Source organism: Aedes albopictus, chromosome 2 (genome assembly GCF_035046485.1).
Source record: "Aedes albopictus strain Foshan chromosome 2, AalbF5, whole genome shotgun sequence".
NCBI lineage: Eukaryota > Metazoa > Arthropoda > Insecta > Diptera > Culicidae > Aedes > Aedes albopictus.
This window is the reverse complement of record NC_085137.1, coordinates 6630525-6647905: the sequence shown is the minus strand read 5'-3', so window position 1 is coordinate 6647905 and position 17381 is coordinate 6630525. Positions and strand designations below refer to the sequence as shown.

Here is a 17381-nt window from a genome sequence, read left to right as displayed (position 1 = left end):
AACCTTTTGGAAATCCGCAATTGTACTTGAAACCTTGGAGGAAACTCCTGGTGAAGTCCTTCAATGAACTTCCTGCAGAATCTTAATCTTCAAAGAATTCAGACTCAAAAAAAAATACTGTTCAGTCCGCAAGGCGCACTGAATGTAGAAATTACGACACCGATGTCCATTGTACTCCCACTTCCCTATCGTATGTCCGTTGTGCCCCACCTTCCCCCATACGACTGTGAGTGCACGCCGTGGAACGTTCGAGATGGCGACCACCAACCCGGTTGGCAAGCGAGCGAGAGCGTACGACGGTGACAACGAGCGAACGACAACCACACCCTAAAATGAAACAACACAGGCTTGTGTACAATGTACACAGGCTTGTGTACAATGTACACAGATTTGTGTACTACTAGATCAGCCTCCACCCCTGTGTCAAATGTACACAGTCACTTTTCTGGCTCTAGCGCTGGTATGGGAGCAAAGTTCATAACTAATTTTCTCTGAACGATGACATGCATTATCAGGAATCGATCAGTGCAAAAATAATTGTTAATTTTGTTTTCATGCCAGCGCTGGAGCCGGAAAAGTATCTGTGTACATTTGACACAGCGGTGAGGCTGATCTAGTAGTACACAAATCTGTGTAACTTCTGTAACCGTGCACGACGACGAAGCACGTGCGAGAGAACCCACGAAGCGTGAGTGACCCGACCGACGAACCAACCCTGAGAGAGAGAGAGTTACCATCCGCAGCGTGCATGGCCCGCACTAAATATTGAGCTTTTCGAGCTAAATATTCAGCTTTTCGTGATTTTGCATACCTGTCAGTTAGTTGTGCGCTAGGGTATAACGCAAATAGTTGCCCAATTATTTTGTCATTTGAAAATCCGTTTTTTCGCGTTGAAATATTTAATTCTTATGTAAATGAATAGAAAAAGTAGATTTATAACATTTACAATACTTAATTTGAATAAACAAAACATTATACCATAATTTTTCTTATAAATCCCAAAATATGTTCATGGGCAACAATGCGACATGAACCTTACAAGCAGCGCAGCATAAATATACACAAACAGTTGTCAAACGCTCTGGTGGATGGTGCACTTTGTTTCTGCTGCTGGTTTGTCGAGTTAACTTGGAGCTGAAGTAAGAAATTTATTCTATTTTTAATATTCGAATAAGTAATTAGTATCAGCCAATATGTTGTTTACAGATGGGCTGCAACAAATCCGGTGAAAATTCTAATGAAATGGACGTGGAGTGTTTGGAGGAGGATGAACCGTTTGTTCTCCGGGAGCCGGGCCACAGCAACGATGGTACGTCATACACTACGCCAGATATCAAACATTTCGACGACGAAGACGACCCGGAAGATGACCGGAAGCTGTTTTGTTTTCCTGCGACGGTTTACATAAGGAACTTCAAGGGCCACAAAACTGGTCCGTCCATTGGAAAAGTATTTGTGAATTGCGACAATCCGGAAGAAGTGATGTGTAGTGTTTGGAACTACTGTGAAAGCTACGTTCGCCGAGAAGCTGTTTTCGAACCCGTCATTGGAGGTGATGCCAACAAATACACCGTCCATTGGCACGCAAATGACACACCCGATCAAGAAGACATGGACAAGTTCATCACTTTCCAGGCAAAAGCATCCAAACGCACATACAAACCGTCGCAGCTACTCGAAAAGCCGGAGAAAATGCAAAAATTTCTCAACAAGGACGTGAATGTGTTCGTACATGTTTACTCGGAGTCTGTAGCATCATCCAATATGTACGATATCCTTCGCACGCAGCTATTGAAGCCAGAAGAGCGTGACCGTGCTGGCGCGGCCACTAATCAATCGATTTGGAGTTTGGCGGATGAGCTGAAAGCAACATACGAAAGCTCGTACAGATCGTCGGACATAAATTGGTCCGTTTGGGCTTCGTTCCTGTTGACAAAGGACACATTCGAACGAGAAGAGTTGAAAACGCGAGGACCACCCCATCATCTGATCCACCTATTCCAAACTGTGCCTTCTGGTCCTGAAAAACTGTTGGTCAATACTCGTAAGGATTTGTGCATTGCCCAAAATGTTAACAGAGGTTTTAAGGAGCAGTTGGACAACCTGAAGAATGATTTGGAGCTGCTGATGAGTAACGCGAACACGATGCACATTCGGCTAAGTGCGTTATGCGCAATGCAAGCAACCAACGAATCCTTGCTGGCGGATGTTAGTGGCAGTGTTGCAGCCTCTGAAGATGGGTATGGAAGGGAATTAGCCGAGGAAGTTGTTGACGCAGCGGATATTGATCATATGTAGTGTAATCGATCACCTAAAACATTTTCCAAAATCAAATGTACAGTGGATATGATTCAATGAAATAAAAGACGTTGATTTCAATAATCTCTTGGGTTTATTTCTGGATGTAATTCAATCATTCATTTTCGAATCCCATTGCTTTTACACTCTGATTCAATCCAATAGCTGGATTGAAAATGCCTCCTGGTAGGTATCCACATTTTCGAAAAACTTGAGTAGAGTCAAATGTTGAATATTGATTTAATGTAGCGGAAATCACAGTAGTTAAATTAGCTGCGCTGTTTTCTTTGTAGTTACGTTGCAAACTCTTCTTACAGTAACCAAAGATAAACTCTATAGGATTGAAAAAAGGTGTATACGGCGGTAAGAAGATCACGTGAATTCCCATCGAGCGCAGGTACTCCACGATGCGATGATGGCAGTGGATCTTGGCCCCGTCTAAAATCCATACTGAATGAAATCCAGGGTATCTGTTTACTGCCCCACTATTCGCAAAACTATGGCAGCACTCAAAGAATTTCTGCCTGGTGAAGGTTCCGTCAGTCATGTACGTATTCAGAATTCCAGATTGTCCAAGGAAACATAAGAGTGACACTCGAGCTTTCCGATTGAATTCTCCACGGAAAATCAATTTTTCCCCCACTTTAGCATAGCCCCTGCTCCTTAGCATTCCTCGGTTATCTAGGGATACTTCGTCCAGAAAACACAGGTTATGCAGGTTCCAGTTTATCGATGCAAGTTCGTTGACAAAGTGGCAAATTTGGTCCTCCCTCACTTGAATGGCCCTTCGTTCAATAGCCTTCCAGGTGTATCCTTCAGCGTGCAGGATTCTAGACACCGAAGCAATACTGATCGAGCATTGGAATGTGCGTTCGAACTCGGATTTTGCTTCGTCCAAGAACATTGTCGGATTTGCCCTGAATAAATCGATAATCCAACGCCGTTTCTCGACTGATGAAACACTTTTTCCCTGTCCTTGCGAGTCATAATTCCGTCCTCCTGGTGCTTGCATATTTTCAAATCTTAACAAATTTTTACAAAATATACTCTAAATAATCATTTTATTTTTTTTTTAATTAAAAAAATACGTTTCCATTGAAAAAGGAAAATATTCAGAATAACAATATCTCGGGCTAAATTCTATCATTTTTGTCCAATCGTGCCGCGGGCCGCACAAAATGTTCTCGCGGGCCGGATCCGGCCCGCGGGCCGTACGTTGGGCAGCCCTGGCCTAGAATATTCTACCGTGTTCTAGAGCGCATCGTTATATGCTATAAAAATGCGCGTGTTGCGCATTCCACGAACAGTTTAATTCGAACCGGCTAACGTTCGACAAGTATAGAATAAAATATTTAGTTATTCAGAAATTCTCCGTGGCTTTATTTCTCCCTTTCCCTTCCCTTGAGATTGAGGTATTAGGACTCCGACCAGAGTTCTATCCGCCGTTGGAGTAGAGGTGCTGGCAGTCGAGGCTGTTCCAGTCCACCACCATCCAAGTAAGGTCACGGGGACTTTACAGCCTGCGGGCATCCCTGGGAAGGAGCTCCCTACCGCTCCTGCTCCCAACTGGCTCCGTCTCTGCGGGGACGCGAGCATATCCACCCAAGGAGTTGAGGTGCTGACAGCCGAGGCTGTTCCAGTCCACCAGTTTCTTCGAGGTGAAGTCACAGGGACTTCACAGCCTGAGGGCATCCCGGGAAGGAGTTCCCAACACTCCTGCTCCCATCTGGTTCCGTCTCTGCGGGGACGCGAGCACATCCGGTGAGGCCAAACCGGCCAATAGCCAGCCACATCCCAAAACCCAATAGGGGCTGTCCATAAACCACGTGGTCATGAGGGGGGGGGGGGGGGGTTCGGCCAATGATAATTTTGTATGGACAAATAAATTTTTTTGTATGGACTAATGACCACGGGGAGGGGGGGTTGGAAAGTCCCACGTGGTTTATGGACAGCCCCACACAGTCCACTGCGGTAAGTATCCAACAAATACTTTTGATTGAAATTATTCTTCGAGATATTTTGAATATTGAGTGTGATTTTGGAGGCAAAGTGGAAGTGCCGCTTTTTTCATTCGTATCGGCCGCGTCGTCGTCGTCAATTTAAATGTGCACATCGTCGTACCATAGACTTAAACTAAGAAATTAAAGTCAGTAGTAAATCGGTTCGATTTTATGACGCCACTTGCTCCCCCAGAAAAATTCGCCTGACTACAATTTCGCTTGAAGCAGCGCCTTCATTTGTCTTTTCGCTCATCTTTTTCGGTCTTCCATCAAAGCAAACAATCTATCGAATAATTCCGTAACCAGACAACGACTTGTTTGTTTATTTTGATTTTATAAAAAAAAAATCAGAAGCGTCATAAAAACTCTGTCTTGAGATAACCTACTCCAGTTCTGGATATCATCGATATTTTCGGACACGAAGACGAGAAATACTCATGGAATTACACCTAGAATTGCTGCAGAGGTTCCCGATAGAACTTCTAGTCAACATTGGCATTGCAACCTAGATTCGCTTTTACCAAAGGCTTCACCTGAAGCTCAATCGTCTTCCCGTTCACAATGGTCGTGACTCGGGTCGTGTTCAAGCAAATACAATGAATACACAATATTTGGCAATAATTATTGATTAATATAATAATAAATAACAGAAAATCAAATATTACTTTTAATTTGCATCTACGTCTTATTTTTATGATACAGAAATGTCCTTGTGACCAGCCTATCCATGCCGAACAGTGAGACTATGGTGTCACATTTTTGTAGTTTCAGGTACATCATGCTTCCACGGGGTGCCTGTTCAGTATTCACTTCTTCAAGATGATTTCTTGGAAGAAGAAGATAAATTGGTGCAGCCGAGCAGATGGCGGAAAAGATAGGGACGACTCCGTTTTGAATCGGTTCAATCGGTTATTCCTCCAAAAAAATTCTAACTCCGATGTGTTAGGCTGGTTAGGCTCTGTCATTGTCGCTCGCTGAGAAGCGGGCAAACTATCATGTTATCCCATAGTCCATAGGGGAACCGCGGTGGCAGCATCAATTATCTCGTCGGCTTCGATCAATCCTGGATTCCTATACTTCAGCTGTTCTTTCGGTAGGCACCATCCTTGTTCCAGTATCCTTTAGCGAAATGATCTGTTTTCCCAAAGCGAAATGATCTGTCGAAAAACCTTGCCATAGGCATTTATTTTGATTTACAAGTTTCGTAAGTTTTTACTGATATCATACTCACACAGAACAGCTGGGAATCTCTGGAATTGGATTTTTTTTTCGTTAACGGAACACTTAGATCTTCAAAAGAAATTGTATAATGAAAATTTAAAGTTTCTGTTACTCATTTGCAAGCTCACTTGTAATGGATAAAATTTCGAATGTTTACATTCACAAACATTATTGACAGCGAGAAGCGTCAAAAGCGTCGCCTTCTTATGATCATTCAAAATTATGTACTGGGGGATTGGAGTCATCGAAAAATGATGAAACTGGAGCCACGGGCGAATAGCCAGTTGCATATTGATTGTTGGTCGTACCCGTGTGTAGTTGTAGCGGTTCAGTGTGATTTTGAAGAAGAGGCCAGTTAGTGGAAGATGCTGCAGCACATACGCACTGGACACTTTGACGGATGTTTATTGGTGAGCTCGTTCCATTTTATCATAATAATAAATGCTATGGTATATATAAAGTTCTGCTCTGGTTTTTGTGTATTTATCTAGCACGTCATGTGTCGGCGCTAGTTTCCAATGCACTTTTAGTTAATAATAAATATTGTTTCTTTCATTTTTTACATTTACACAAAAATTTGAATGGTTCGTCATCTTTGGTGTCGATATGTGTAATATTACACATTACTTACCAAAGTAAATCCAGATCATGTGACTATTCCCCTCCCCACTAACAAAAAAATCCTTCCCGTGACAGTCGTGGAGAAGATGAGGTGATCTTGGTCTCTAGTAGCAACATACGTAACATTAACATTCCTTCCCTTCCTCGAAGACCGTAAGGACGTGGCCGGCGCTGTTATCGACTAATAAAGTTTGGAGCTCTCAAACTGTGCACATTGAGAGCGGTAGCTACTCCCAAGCTCCGTTTGTTGGTTCCTTGTGCAATTTCGATTGGTCTGGTCAATCACGGAGTAGCAACTACGAATTGTACGGTCATATATGCTCATATTTACTCATGCTCACATACACATGAGCGACACTAGTTTTGCCAAGCCGAAAAACCCCAAAAAAAAGCCGAAAAAAGTTGAAAAAACCTGGTAAAACCAGCAAAACTTTTGCGGGTTTTAGCGACTTTTTTAGACTTTTTTCAGCTTTTTTTTAGGTTTTTTGGCTTGGCAAAACTAGTGTCGCTCCCCCTGATGTGGATAATGCAACGGGCTGCAAAATGGTGACTTGACCAGCCAGAGCGTCCGAGATGGCCAAAATTTGGTCTCCGTGGTTTATAAACAGCCCCCTAGCAGCTGGGTAAGAGATCGCAGTAGTCCGCGAGCGAGTGCGGACGTGAAAAAATTTCGGCTGTCATTTTTTTCGCGTCCAAATTTGGGTTTTCCATATCTAAATATTTCGGTCGATCACATGCGGATGAAAATCCGCCGAAGGTGTTCCGTGTCGCCCGCGTCCGCGTTCCGTTAGTGTCCGTAGTGTCACCATACAAAGATTCACCCATCTGATTGCAAAAACCAACACGAATAAAGGAAAAGTGTTTTAGCTTCAAACCTCTTGCTACCCGGAATTGAAGAAGAAGGATTATCGTTTTGTGCATTTTCCCGATAGTAAGAAACGCGGCATGTAAAAGAGTTCGTCCCGCAGATTTTACCCCAGATTTGATTTCGGATGGTTTAGTGAAAGTTTCACGGTTTCGTCTTAGTTTTGTTCTGTTAGTTTCCACCCAAGGAAGGTTTATGAAGCAAAAAACATAGAAAAAATAAGAGCTTTTGAAAATCGATCTTCCATACATTTTGACCGGGGACTTGGTCTTGGCCAAAAACATGAAACGTCAAAAAACGCAGTAGGCAAGACAAAGTTTGCCGGGGACAGCTAGTTTTATATATCTGTTTAGTGCCCTTGAGCATTATGTCTGTGTGTAGTCAAGCAGTGGGGACATTAAGAAGTGTTGAGCAAAAGGGAGAAGAAAAAAAGCGAAGATCGGAAGTTTGTCCAGTTTGCAGAATCTGGATCTACCGGGGCTGCAAACGGAAGAAGTGAAAAGCTGCGTTCAGACCCACGTGGAGGTTTGAGATTCATTCGGGCGGAGAGACCTCATAGCGGATACACAGCGATTGCATGGGAGTAGTGAAGAATGTTGGCCAGGAGGGGAGAAAATTGGATTTTGAATTTCGGTGAGTCCGTTTCATGCTTTCGATTTACGATACATTTTTGAGCATACATTTCAACTATATACTAGTCTTCATTGGCAGAGGATACCGGGCATTGAATTTGGATGATTGGTAAGATCTGTCTAATTTATCATTGATGTATGCTATTTTTCCAAACAGAGCACACTTTTATTAAATGTAGCCGGTGGAAATCATACTGCTTACTTTCCTTCTTATAATGCAGGTTATTTAATTCAGCCGTTGAAGGGATCGTTATATTTTCGTCTCGTTTCAGAGAGCGAGCAATGGCGCTTAAGCCTAGGCTTTCGAGCCTGGACATAAGGGGCAAATACCTATGTCCCATCCCACGAAGAAGGACGCCAACGGAGTGTCATTAACTTTCTTAGCCACGCCACTTCCAACGTTTTTGCTTCACATTTATAACACATACGATACGGAGTGGCTGACGAGATGTCGCCGTTCCATAGTTTTGTTCAATTGTATTCAATAACGCTGCACAGTAGGCCTGGCCGCTTCAATACTTGTAATGCATCTTCGATGCCTTGCAAGTATTGATAATGACAAGAAAAATGGTAGAAGTAGTCGATTCTATCATTTTCCAGGATTCTTTCAATGAATGGCTGTGTATGTGTAGACTAAACTAGACTAGACTAGACTAGCCCCCTAGCAGCTGGGTAAGAAATGCTGCATCAACCCCAGCTTAATCTAAGGTGGTAGCCCCTTCAGTGCGGTCGTTTCAGTGTTAGTTAGGACATGTGCCGAGAAAATCACGGCAATCTTCTCGCGAGCGAGCGTGAAGAGGTTGAGAGGCAGCATGGCCATGAGCACCTTAAGGTTGACGTAGCGAGCAACGAAAGTGGAGTTAAGACGGACACGTTTAATGCTTCCAGTGAGCTATTTGCTCTTTGAAGGAAGCACGACACTAGATAACGGACTAGCATGCAACGCCCAGTGGCACAGCCGAAAACTTTTCCTGACAGCTGCGGCGGGAATCGAAACCGCGCTTCTTAGCACGATGCGACTAAAGGCTTGATGGCCTTAGCCGCACAACCACGAAGCCACACTTGTTCATCGATTTCGAATCGGCATGCCAGATTATGCAGGAATACGGATTGCCGGATAAACTGATACGATTGATCAAGGCGACGATGGATCGAGTGATGTGCGTAAGTACTTCGAGTATCAGGGACACTCTCGAGTCCCTTCGAATCTCGCAGACTGTTAAGTAAAGGTGTATGATCTTTTGTACTTACTATTTAACATTGCTTTAGAGGGTGCGGGGATATAGGAGAGCGGGGATAAACACGAGTGGTACGATTTTGACAAAGTCCGTTCAGCTACTTGCACTGAATCGAAATTAAACCATCACGCAACAATGATGAGAATGCCGCAAACTACATTCGTTGCGACAATCTACCCAATGTGACGAAAGTTTATCCCAACTTGAATAGAATTGGACGTAGATCGTCGTTCAGAAATTCTTAAGCCTTGCATTGCGGTCACTTCCGAGTTTGGAAACGGGGCGACGCTGTTAAATATTAACTATCGAACAGTTTCGATTATGGATCAGTAATCATATTGATTATTCACGAGGTGAAAAGAACTCAATAAATTCAGTTACCAGTTGGGATAATGCTACTTGGCTTGGCCAAAGATATTGATATCATAGCCTCGAATTTGAGACGATGACAGAAACGAACATCCAACCAAAGATTGAAGCTAGGCGAATCAGATTAGAAATAAATGTGTCGAAGACAAAGCACATGATGCCAAAGGGCTCTAGGGAGGATTCAACGCGCCCACCACCCCGAATCTCTATCGACAGTGATAAAACCGAAGCTAATATAAGGTTGGTACAATCCCTCCACAGTAATAATATTGATCAAAACTCATCGCACTATTTTGTTTTTTTATGTCAATTTTACAATTTATTTTTATATTAGAACATAATAACAAACACAACAATCACAATCTATCCGTCATGGCTGGCAAAAATCTCAATAGCTCGGTTTCTTGGAGGAATTTTCTCCGTTGAATCGCGAATCACAACGAATCCTCTAGAACCCACATATCGTCTAATATAGTCTTCTCCTTTCCACTGTAAGTCACGGAAATGCTCATACTCTCCCCCATTCTGACGATGATGGTTTTCATACTGAGCTACGTAGCTGTCCCAACTGTGCAACTCTAGAACTAAAATCTTCGCCCGTGCGCAAACGTAATCCAACACTGTCCTCAAGCCAGTGTCGCCTCGTATAAGATGAATGAACATAAGCACGGAGAAACAGCAAACAAAGTCAAATCGATCGATTCCCTTGTCCGTCATGTACTGCTGAATGCCATCTGCTGACTCACCGTGAGCCACCGCTCCAATATCAGCTTGAGCAAATTGGAGATTTGAAGAACCATGGTTTTCGGTGGCTCGACTGATAAGCGCTTGATCGATATCAACTCCTAGTGCGTGCACCTGCCGGTGTTGTGCTTGTGGAGCAGCTTGTAGCACATCCCGAATTTCGCCAGTTAGTTTTCCAACGTTACAACCAATGTCCAACAGGTAGACAGGGCTGGTAGTTTCGAGGGGAGCTAGCTTTTCGAAACACTCCGGTAGACTCTGGGCAATGCACTTTGGTCGGTTTTCCTGATCGCGGAGTTCATAGTAGTTGCTGTAGTTGCCAAGGCGAAGCTGATCAGCTGATTTGGACTGAAGTGAGGAGAAAGGTGAGGAAGAATAGTTTAAATTGATGGAAGTTTATACGAATTACCATACTTCGAGGCGAGGATTATGGGATGAACGGACAAGGTGATCTGAGCGTTCATTGAATTCAAACTTCTATAAAAGGAAAAGAGAATGCTTGCCGGTGTCTACCGTGATAAGATACCTACGAGGAGTAATCCACTTAAGCTTATTTTGTACTTGAGGAGCACTATTATACAACCTATGTTACAAAGGTTAAACATTACCTACGAAGTTAATTTCGTTGCAAATTAATACCCTACACTTTGAAACTTTTTGAAGTTACAACTACTTCTTCTTTTTCTTGGATTAAAGTCTGAATTAGGACAAAGAATGCTTCTCAGTTTAGTGTTAAATGTTAATTTTCACGATTTTTAACTAGAGCTTTCTTTGTCTATGATCATATTGTATTTCTATGGCATGCAGTAAGATTCTCTGTATGCTAAAAAAAATAAGTCATTGCCTGCGCGTTTACCGCTGAGGCTGTAAAGGCTCTTTGCTTTTTTTATTCTAGAATGTTAAATCCACCTGAACAACATTTAAAAAATATGAATAATATTGATATCATTTGCAGGAACACACACCGAAAAAACACCCAACCAGCAAAAACAGCTGTATTATAGTGAAATAAGTACTTTTTAAGCTCTTATACATATAAAGTGTTAATTGAACTATGTACAAAAAACTTGTTCAACAGAATAAAGACTCGCTATTTGAAATCCCAAATCTTCAGTAATTCAACCCGGGTAGAGGTCAAGTACTGACGATCAAAACGTGCTATTGGATTGATTGATATAAGAGGTAAAAGTACTGAAAATAATATCAAAAAAAATGTGCCTAGGACGTCTGACCAATAGCAAAATTTGCTATTTGAAGATCAACCGAATAGCTCGCTGCTATTGGTTAGCTTTCAAAAGAGCTAAATTTGTTACAGTCAGGTTTTTTTTTACGCGGGGGATACGTACCGCGTAAAAAAAAACTCAGTTCAAAATTCAAAAAACCGCGTAAAAAAAGTCTCACCATTTCTCGACGAATCATGCAAAAATAAGACGATGAAATTTTTTTTGTATGGAGTTTTCGTTTACGCGGCCGCGTAAATGAAAACCGCGTAAAAAAAGACCTGACTGTATAATGATGTTGGTCGAGGAGTAAATTTTTCTATTATTTCCAGTACTTTTACCTCTTATATCAAACAAACCAATAACACTTTTTGATCTCCATATCAAAATATGCTTTTATTGAGTATTTTTCTTCTGCTCGGGAACCGTGCTACACAAATGATCTCCCACCTTGTATGTAGCCTACCACGCTAACAGACTTGATTCGAATATTCTGACGAATGCAATACTTTTCCTGCAGCATTTCACGCTTGTTTGAATTTCTTCGCATCCATAATCCAATAAGACGCACAGGGACACGTACTGACATCTACCTTAACGGCATTGAAGCTCTATACTACTTTTCATTATGAAGTGCTGTACAAAAGTTGCTTCGTTTTAAAAAAGATGGCTACAGTTGAAGTGTCTGCACTGGTCCAATAAATTTCGTGAATCTCCAGAAAATAACGATAACGCTTTTATTTCCAATTGGTGAGTAGTTCCATATAAAACACAATTCTACCATGAAGATTTTTTTAGACAGATTTTCAAATTGTCATAAACTTTACTAACACGATTTAATGAACCAATTCATTTAGGGGTGGTGGGGGTAAAGTGGACAACCTAAGCATTTTGGTCGTTTCCTGTGGAAATGCGGCAAAATCCATCTGCTTTTCCAAGTAACATGGAAGATAATTATAATCTAGAAATCTTGTAAGGGATTGCATTTAAAAAATATTGTTTTCTTTGATTATTTTCTGCACCAAAACGTGCATCAAAATGGCGTGAAAAAAAATCTGTGGGAGCAAAATGGACAATCGATGGGGTAAAGTGAACAAGTCGTTAAAAGTGATATAACAGCATAATATTTCTATGTTTTGAATACAAACTATCAAATTTCATACGAAACCTTTATTTTGTTGTTTTTAAACTTTTAATACAAACTTTGAAACACACTTAAATAATTATTGTAAAAACTGTGTAAAAAACAAGCCCTATTGTGGATGAAAAATATATTTTGTCGATATAAAATATTTTTTTGATAACTTTTTAATTCAACTATCTCACGATATGTATGATGACTGGTGATTCTGGATTTTGCTAAGGAAAATATGTATTTTTGGTAAAATATGAATCGATTGTCCATTTTACCCCAGAGTCTGATTACACAGCGCAACATTTTTTTGTCTCTAGAGCAAACTTATGTGTCTCCGAAGGATTTTGGGCCGCTGAATCCGAATTCGGGCTCAGATTTGCTCCAACACGTCACAATTTTGAGCTATACCTCAATTTATAGGGCAAAATATGCGATTTTGGGCTTCTTTGACTGCAAGCCATTAAGCTTGGAAATATATTTTTTAAGCGATCAAAAGGTTAATTGGTCAATTTACATCTAAATTAACGACTCATGTAAAATATTTCGTTTTACCTAATCAAATTTGATAGATTTAAGCATTTTATGTTAGTATGAGAGCTTGCATGCAACTTTAGGAGAGTGACTTGTATGGGAAATACCGTACCTAACATAAATCGCTTAAAACTATCAAATTCGATTTGGTAAAATGAAATATTTTGCATGAGTCGTTGATTTAGATGTTGATTGACCAATTAACTTTTTGATTGCTTAAAAAAATATTTCCTTGCTTAATGGCTTGCAGTCAAAAAAGCCCAAAATCGCATATTTTGCCCTATAAATTGAGGTATAGCTCAAAATTGTGACGTGTTAGAGCAAATCTGAGCCCGGATTCAGATTCAGTGGCCCAAAATCCTTCGGAGACACATAAGTTTGCACTTGAGACAAACAAAAAGTTAATTTTTGCTACGCTGTGTTATGGTAAAATTATTTAAAATACTTTTTTTACAAAACTTTTTTTTTTCGGTCAAAAATATTCTTCTACGTGATCTTTATTGATTAAGGGTATAATACTTAATTTGAAATTCACTTACTAGAAAACCTTAGCAATAATAAGCCGATTTTACATCATTTCCGATTTTTCACGTGATTTCAAAGTTTTTGTCATTTTGGAGAGGTTTATTTGATTTTAATGTTCAAGATCAGCAGAAGTATAATGATTCATGCTTAGGCATAAGCTTCAATCGTTAAAACATTCTGAAAAACAATTAAAGCCATGAAACTGTACCCTGTCCACTTTACCCCCACCACCCCTATGTTAATTATGTTGGCAGAGCAGTAGCTTAATCTATAGCTGTAAATGCTTATTCAGATTAAAGTAGACTGGCCAAAAAAATAAAAAATAGAAAATTCTTTCAACATCATCAAGCTTTATTCCTTGCATAGATCACCACCTCCCGATTGAATTCATTTTTCTCTTCTGAGTTACAGATCACCGTAAATCCTTTGCAAGCCACATAATCGCTAATTTGCTGCTCCAGATATCCATTACTACCTCTCCACTCCAGCGTTTCATAATGTTCGTACTCTCCGCCTCCGCTACGCCGCATCCTACGAGCATGATCCCGATACTTTTTCCAACCTTGCAGCTCTAGCACCAGCATTTCCGTAAGTGAGCAAACATAATCCAGCACCCTTTTCAGACCATCGTCACCGTGATTCAGATGGATGTACATCAGGACAGAGAAACAGCATATAAAGTCAAACCGTTTGATGCCTTTTTTAGTCAGGTACTTTTCGATCTGATTCGTTGCTTTACTAGTTGCCATCGAACTAATGTCCGCTTGATCGAACTCCAAAAACTTCGATCCATAATCAACGGTGGCTCTTTCAACTAGTTCTTCATCGATATCAACTCCGAGCCCATGGACTGGCTGATCTGGGCAAACGCTTTGAACTTCTTTCAACAATTCATGCGTGAGCTTGCCACTATTACAACCAATGTCAAGCAGGTAAATATCTTTTGCTGATGTTTCTTTACTAAGCTTCTTCAAGCATTCAGGTAGACACTTCCCAATGTAGTTCGGGCGACTGTCTTGGCTGCGGTACTCATAATATTGTTGATAACTTCCGTGTCGCACCTCTTCCTAAAAGAGAATCATAAGTATATTATTGACTTGCTGAGCAAATTCTCCATTTACCACATACCCTATTTCTTTTGGTAATTTTGGAAGGGATCTCGTCCTGAAATAGTTGAACTTTTTAATTTCCAGTTAGCATTTATGGTAAACTCAAATTTATTTACTTCACCATTTGCTGTCCTTTTGTGAGTAATGTTGGACATCTTGCCGGCATAAATCGAAACTGAGTCGATTCTTATTTATCAATAACGTTTTAGGAATCTGTCGTCTATTCGACTGCCCAGTTGTTTTTTGACAGTTCCTCGTATCGATCTCCATCTGTGAAAACCGTCCGGTACTAGTAGATAACAGTGGGCTATAGAGTGTTACATCCTACAACAAAACATGATTTGAAAGCTGTTATTATTACATTTGTTCCCCGATGAAAAATTGAATAAAGAAAAATCGTGAATTTTTAATTTTAAGCTGTTTTGGTATTCAACCGAAAATTGATATATCATAAATCATGTTAAGATAATTCTATCTAACAAGGCACAAATATATCTCATTTGTATAAAAGCATGGAAAATTGTCTTTCCACTTAATTTTTTTCAGGTCCTATACCAACCATGCATTCACAAGAAAGGCGGCCTTTTGGAATGCGAGAATTTCAGAGCGATCACCATTTAGAATGCCGCCTACAAAGTGTTATGCCAGATCATCTTCAGTCGTCTGTCACCTATAACAAATGAATTCGTGGGAAGTTATCAAGCCGGCTTCATCGGCAGCCAGTCGACAATAGACCAGACATTCACCGTACGGCATATCCTCCAGAAATGCCGTGGATATCTGGTCCCTTCACATCACCTGTTCATCGACTTCGAAGCGGTTTACGGCAGTCGACAGTATCGACCGCACAGAGCTATGGAAAATGATGGACCAAAACGGCTTTCCTGGGAAGCTGATAAGACTGATTAAAGCAACAATGGATGGTGTGAAAAACTGCGTCACACCGAGGACCTCAACAAGTTAACAGACTCTCTTGCCTACTCTTCAACATCGCTCTGCAAGGTGTAATTCAAAGAGCCGAGAACATTTGGAACGGCTGACCGCAATATGAGTTAGGAAATTCAAAGGTGCAGCACCAGTGGAAGTCGTGCCTACTTGAGGGTTCCGAAGAAGCTGCGGTCTGGAAAGATTCAGACAAAATTGCCCATAACATGTGAATAACAAGACCTAGCAACAAGCAATGTTGAGAACAAATATGCTTTATTACACGCTTTGGAAATGTTCCGGTCACATCTCGAACAAATAGAACTTAACAGCGTAAACTGATTAAACTGATTAACGTCGCGTTCACCAAGGCAATCTTTGATTATTTCATTCGCAAAATCATAAAACATTTCAAATAAGCAGAAAATCATGGCTTACGCAGCAATTTAATCTGTTTAGTGAGTACCCCTATTGAAAAAAAAACTTTTTTCAGGGATTACCCTAAGTCAAAGTTTAAAATTGACCTACTATGTTTTACTAAAGAGTTACATAAAATGTGTCTTCAGCAAAGTTGTTCGAAATGACATTGCCTACAACTTTTCCGAGGAACGGGTTTACATATGATATTAAATTAAAAGTTGCATTTACATATGATATTAAATTAAAAGTTGCATTTACCACCCTAATCAAAAATTTTGGGAAAAGCTGCAGCAAACAATTGCAAACAACTTCTCTGAAGACACTAAACATCTAAAATTAACGATAACAGAGATAGGAAGGTTTTTCTTGCTGAAACGTGATTTGGACCATTGTGATTGACATGTACAGTCCAGAGAGATGCAATGAGGAATTCGTCTTGCGAATTATCTTAACATAACTTTGGGAATTTCTACTATAATTGCAGTAGACATTCTGCATGAAATTCTATTAGAAGTTTCTGGTGTGTTCTTGCAAACTCCGGAAAATCTTCCAGTGCTATCTACACGACAATTTCCAGAAATTCATACAAGGATCCCTCCAGAGTTTTCTAAGGGAGTTCCTCGAAGGATTCTTTCTGAAATTCCTTCGTGAAGTCCTCCTCTTCAGTTAGCCTAGTGGTTAAGGCTATGGATCGCCAATCCGGAGACGGCGGGTTCGATTCCCGTTGCGGTCGGGAAAATTTTCTCGACTCCCTGGGCATAGTGTATCATTGTACTTGCCTCACAATATACAGGGGATAGACTAAATGATCGGGACAGGCAAAATATTCACTTTTCAAAAAATGTTCAACTGGCTGTAATTTTTCGAAAATTGCATCAAATATTCTCAAATTTTTACTGTAAGTTCACCAACTAGTTGTGTGTCGGTGGTCCAAATTTGGGAAAGATCGGGCCATTTTCCACGAAGTTATAAAGATCCTGGGAAAAGGTGAAATTATCCGATAGCCAACTTTGAGCTGTTATATCTCCGGATTAAAAGAACCGAATGCAATCAAATTTTGACCATTTATGACTTATATTAAAAGCTTTGAAAAACTTTTGACATAACTTAAAATTCTTAACACGGAAGAAAATTACAACGATTAGATTATTTTTCTAATAAAACGCCAAATTATCGAAAACTTCAACATCGTTTCAAAATTCAAGATGCAAATTATAGTTCATTTAACTTCCCTCTAATTGACATATATATGAATGTGTTTTGAAGGAAAGTAACAACATTGCCGCCAACAAATTAGAAAAGTAATAGAATACATATTAAAAATAGACCAATTTGCTAAAAAATCGTGAAAAAAATAAAGTCGCCATAACTTTTTCTCTTGATGAAAATTTCAAGTTAAGTTAAATGTTTTCCAGAGTTCATTATATAACCCAAGTAACCAGTAAGCATTTAAAATAGCATTCCTTCAGCATTATAGTAGCCTTTACGACAAGGCGTTTAATGCTAATTAGCCGTATATGCGCCTATAG

The 17381-nt window shown here is 40.3% G+C and overlaps 3 protein-coding genes across 3 annotated transcripts; 1 reads left to right on the top strand and 2 right to left on the bottom strand.

The window, feature by feature from the left end:
- Window positions 1–657: 657 nt before the first annotated feature.
- Window positions 658–3235, top strand: LOC109409675 (uncharacterized). The gene is made up of 2 exons (XM_062854712.1): window positions 658–1139; window positions 1207–3235. The coding sequence occupies exon 2, from the start codon at window positions 1207–1209 to the stop codon at window positions 2296–2298; it is 1092 nt and encodes a 363-aa protein (XP_062710696.1). The 5' UTR covers window positions 658–1139; the 3' UTR covers window positions 2299–3235.
- Window positions 3236–9570: 6335 nt separating this feature from the next.
- Window positions 9571–10537, bottom strand: LOC109404263 (probable RNA methyltransferase CG11342). Its single transcript, XM_062854711.1, has 2 exons — window positions 10398–10537; window positions 9571–10336 (listed from the first exon to the last, which is right to left on the bottom strand). The coding sequence occupies exons 1-2, from the start codon at window positions 10398–10400 to the stop codon at window positions 9608–9610; spliced, it is 732 nt and encodes a 243-aa protein (XP_062710695.1). The 5' UTR covers window positions 10401–10537; the 3' UTR covers window positions 9571–9607.
- Window positions 10538–13729: 3192 nt separating this feature from the next.
- On the bottom strand, window positions 13730–14721 carry LOC109416575 (pre-miRNA 5'-monophosphate methyltransferase-like). The gene is made up of 3 exons (XM_029863966.2): window positions 14625–14721; window positions 14528–14563; window positions 13730–14466 (listed from the first exon to the last, which is right to left on the bottom strand). The coding sequence occupies exons 1-3, from the start codon at window positions 14661–14663 to the stop codon at window positions 13744–13746; spliced, it is 798 nt and encodes a 265-aa protein (XP_029719826.2). The 5' UTR covers window positions 14664–14721; the 3' UTR covers window positions 13730–13743.
- Window positions 14722–17381: the final 2660 nt, after the last annotated feature.

Bases quoted from the DNA above. Each gene is read 5' to 3' on its own strand.
- LOC109409675 (XM_062854712.1), top strand. From the start codon at position 1,207: ATGGGCTGCAACAAATCCGGTGAAAATTCTAATGAAATGGACGTGGAG.
- LOC109416575 (XM_029863966.2), bottom strand. From the start codon at position 14,663: ATGTCCAACATTACTCACAAAAGGACAGCAAATGGTGAA. The intron at 14,564-14,624 runs GTAAATAAATTT...CAACTATTTCAG, and splicing joins AAAGGACAGCAAATGGTGAA to GACGAGATCCCTTCCAAAAT. The intron at 14,467-14,527 runs GTATGTGGTAAA...ATTCTCTTTTAG, and splicing joins AAATTACCAAAAGAAATAGG to GAAGAGGTGCGACACGGAAG.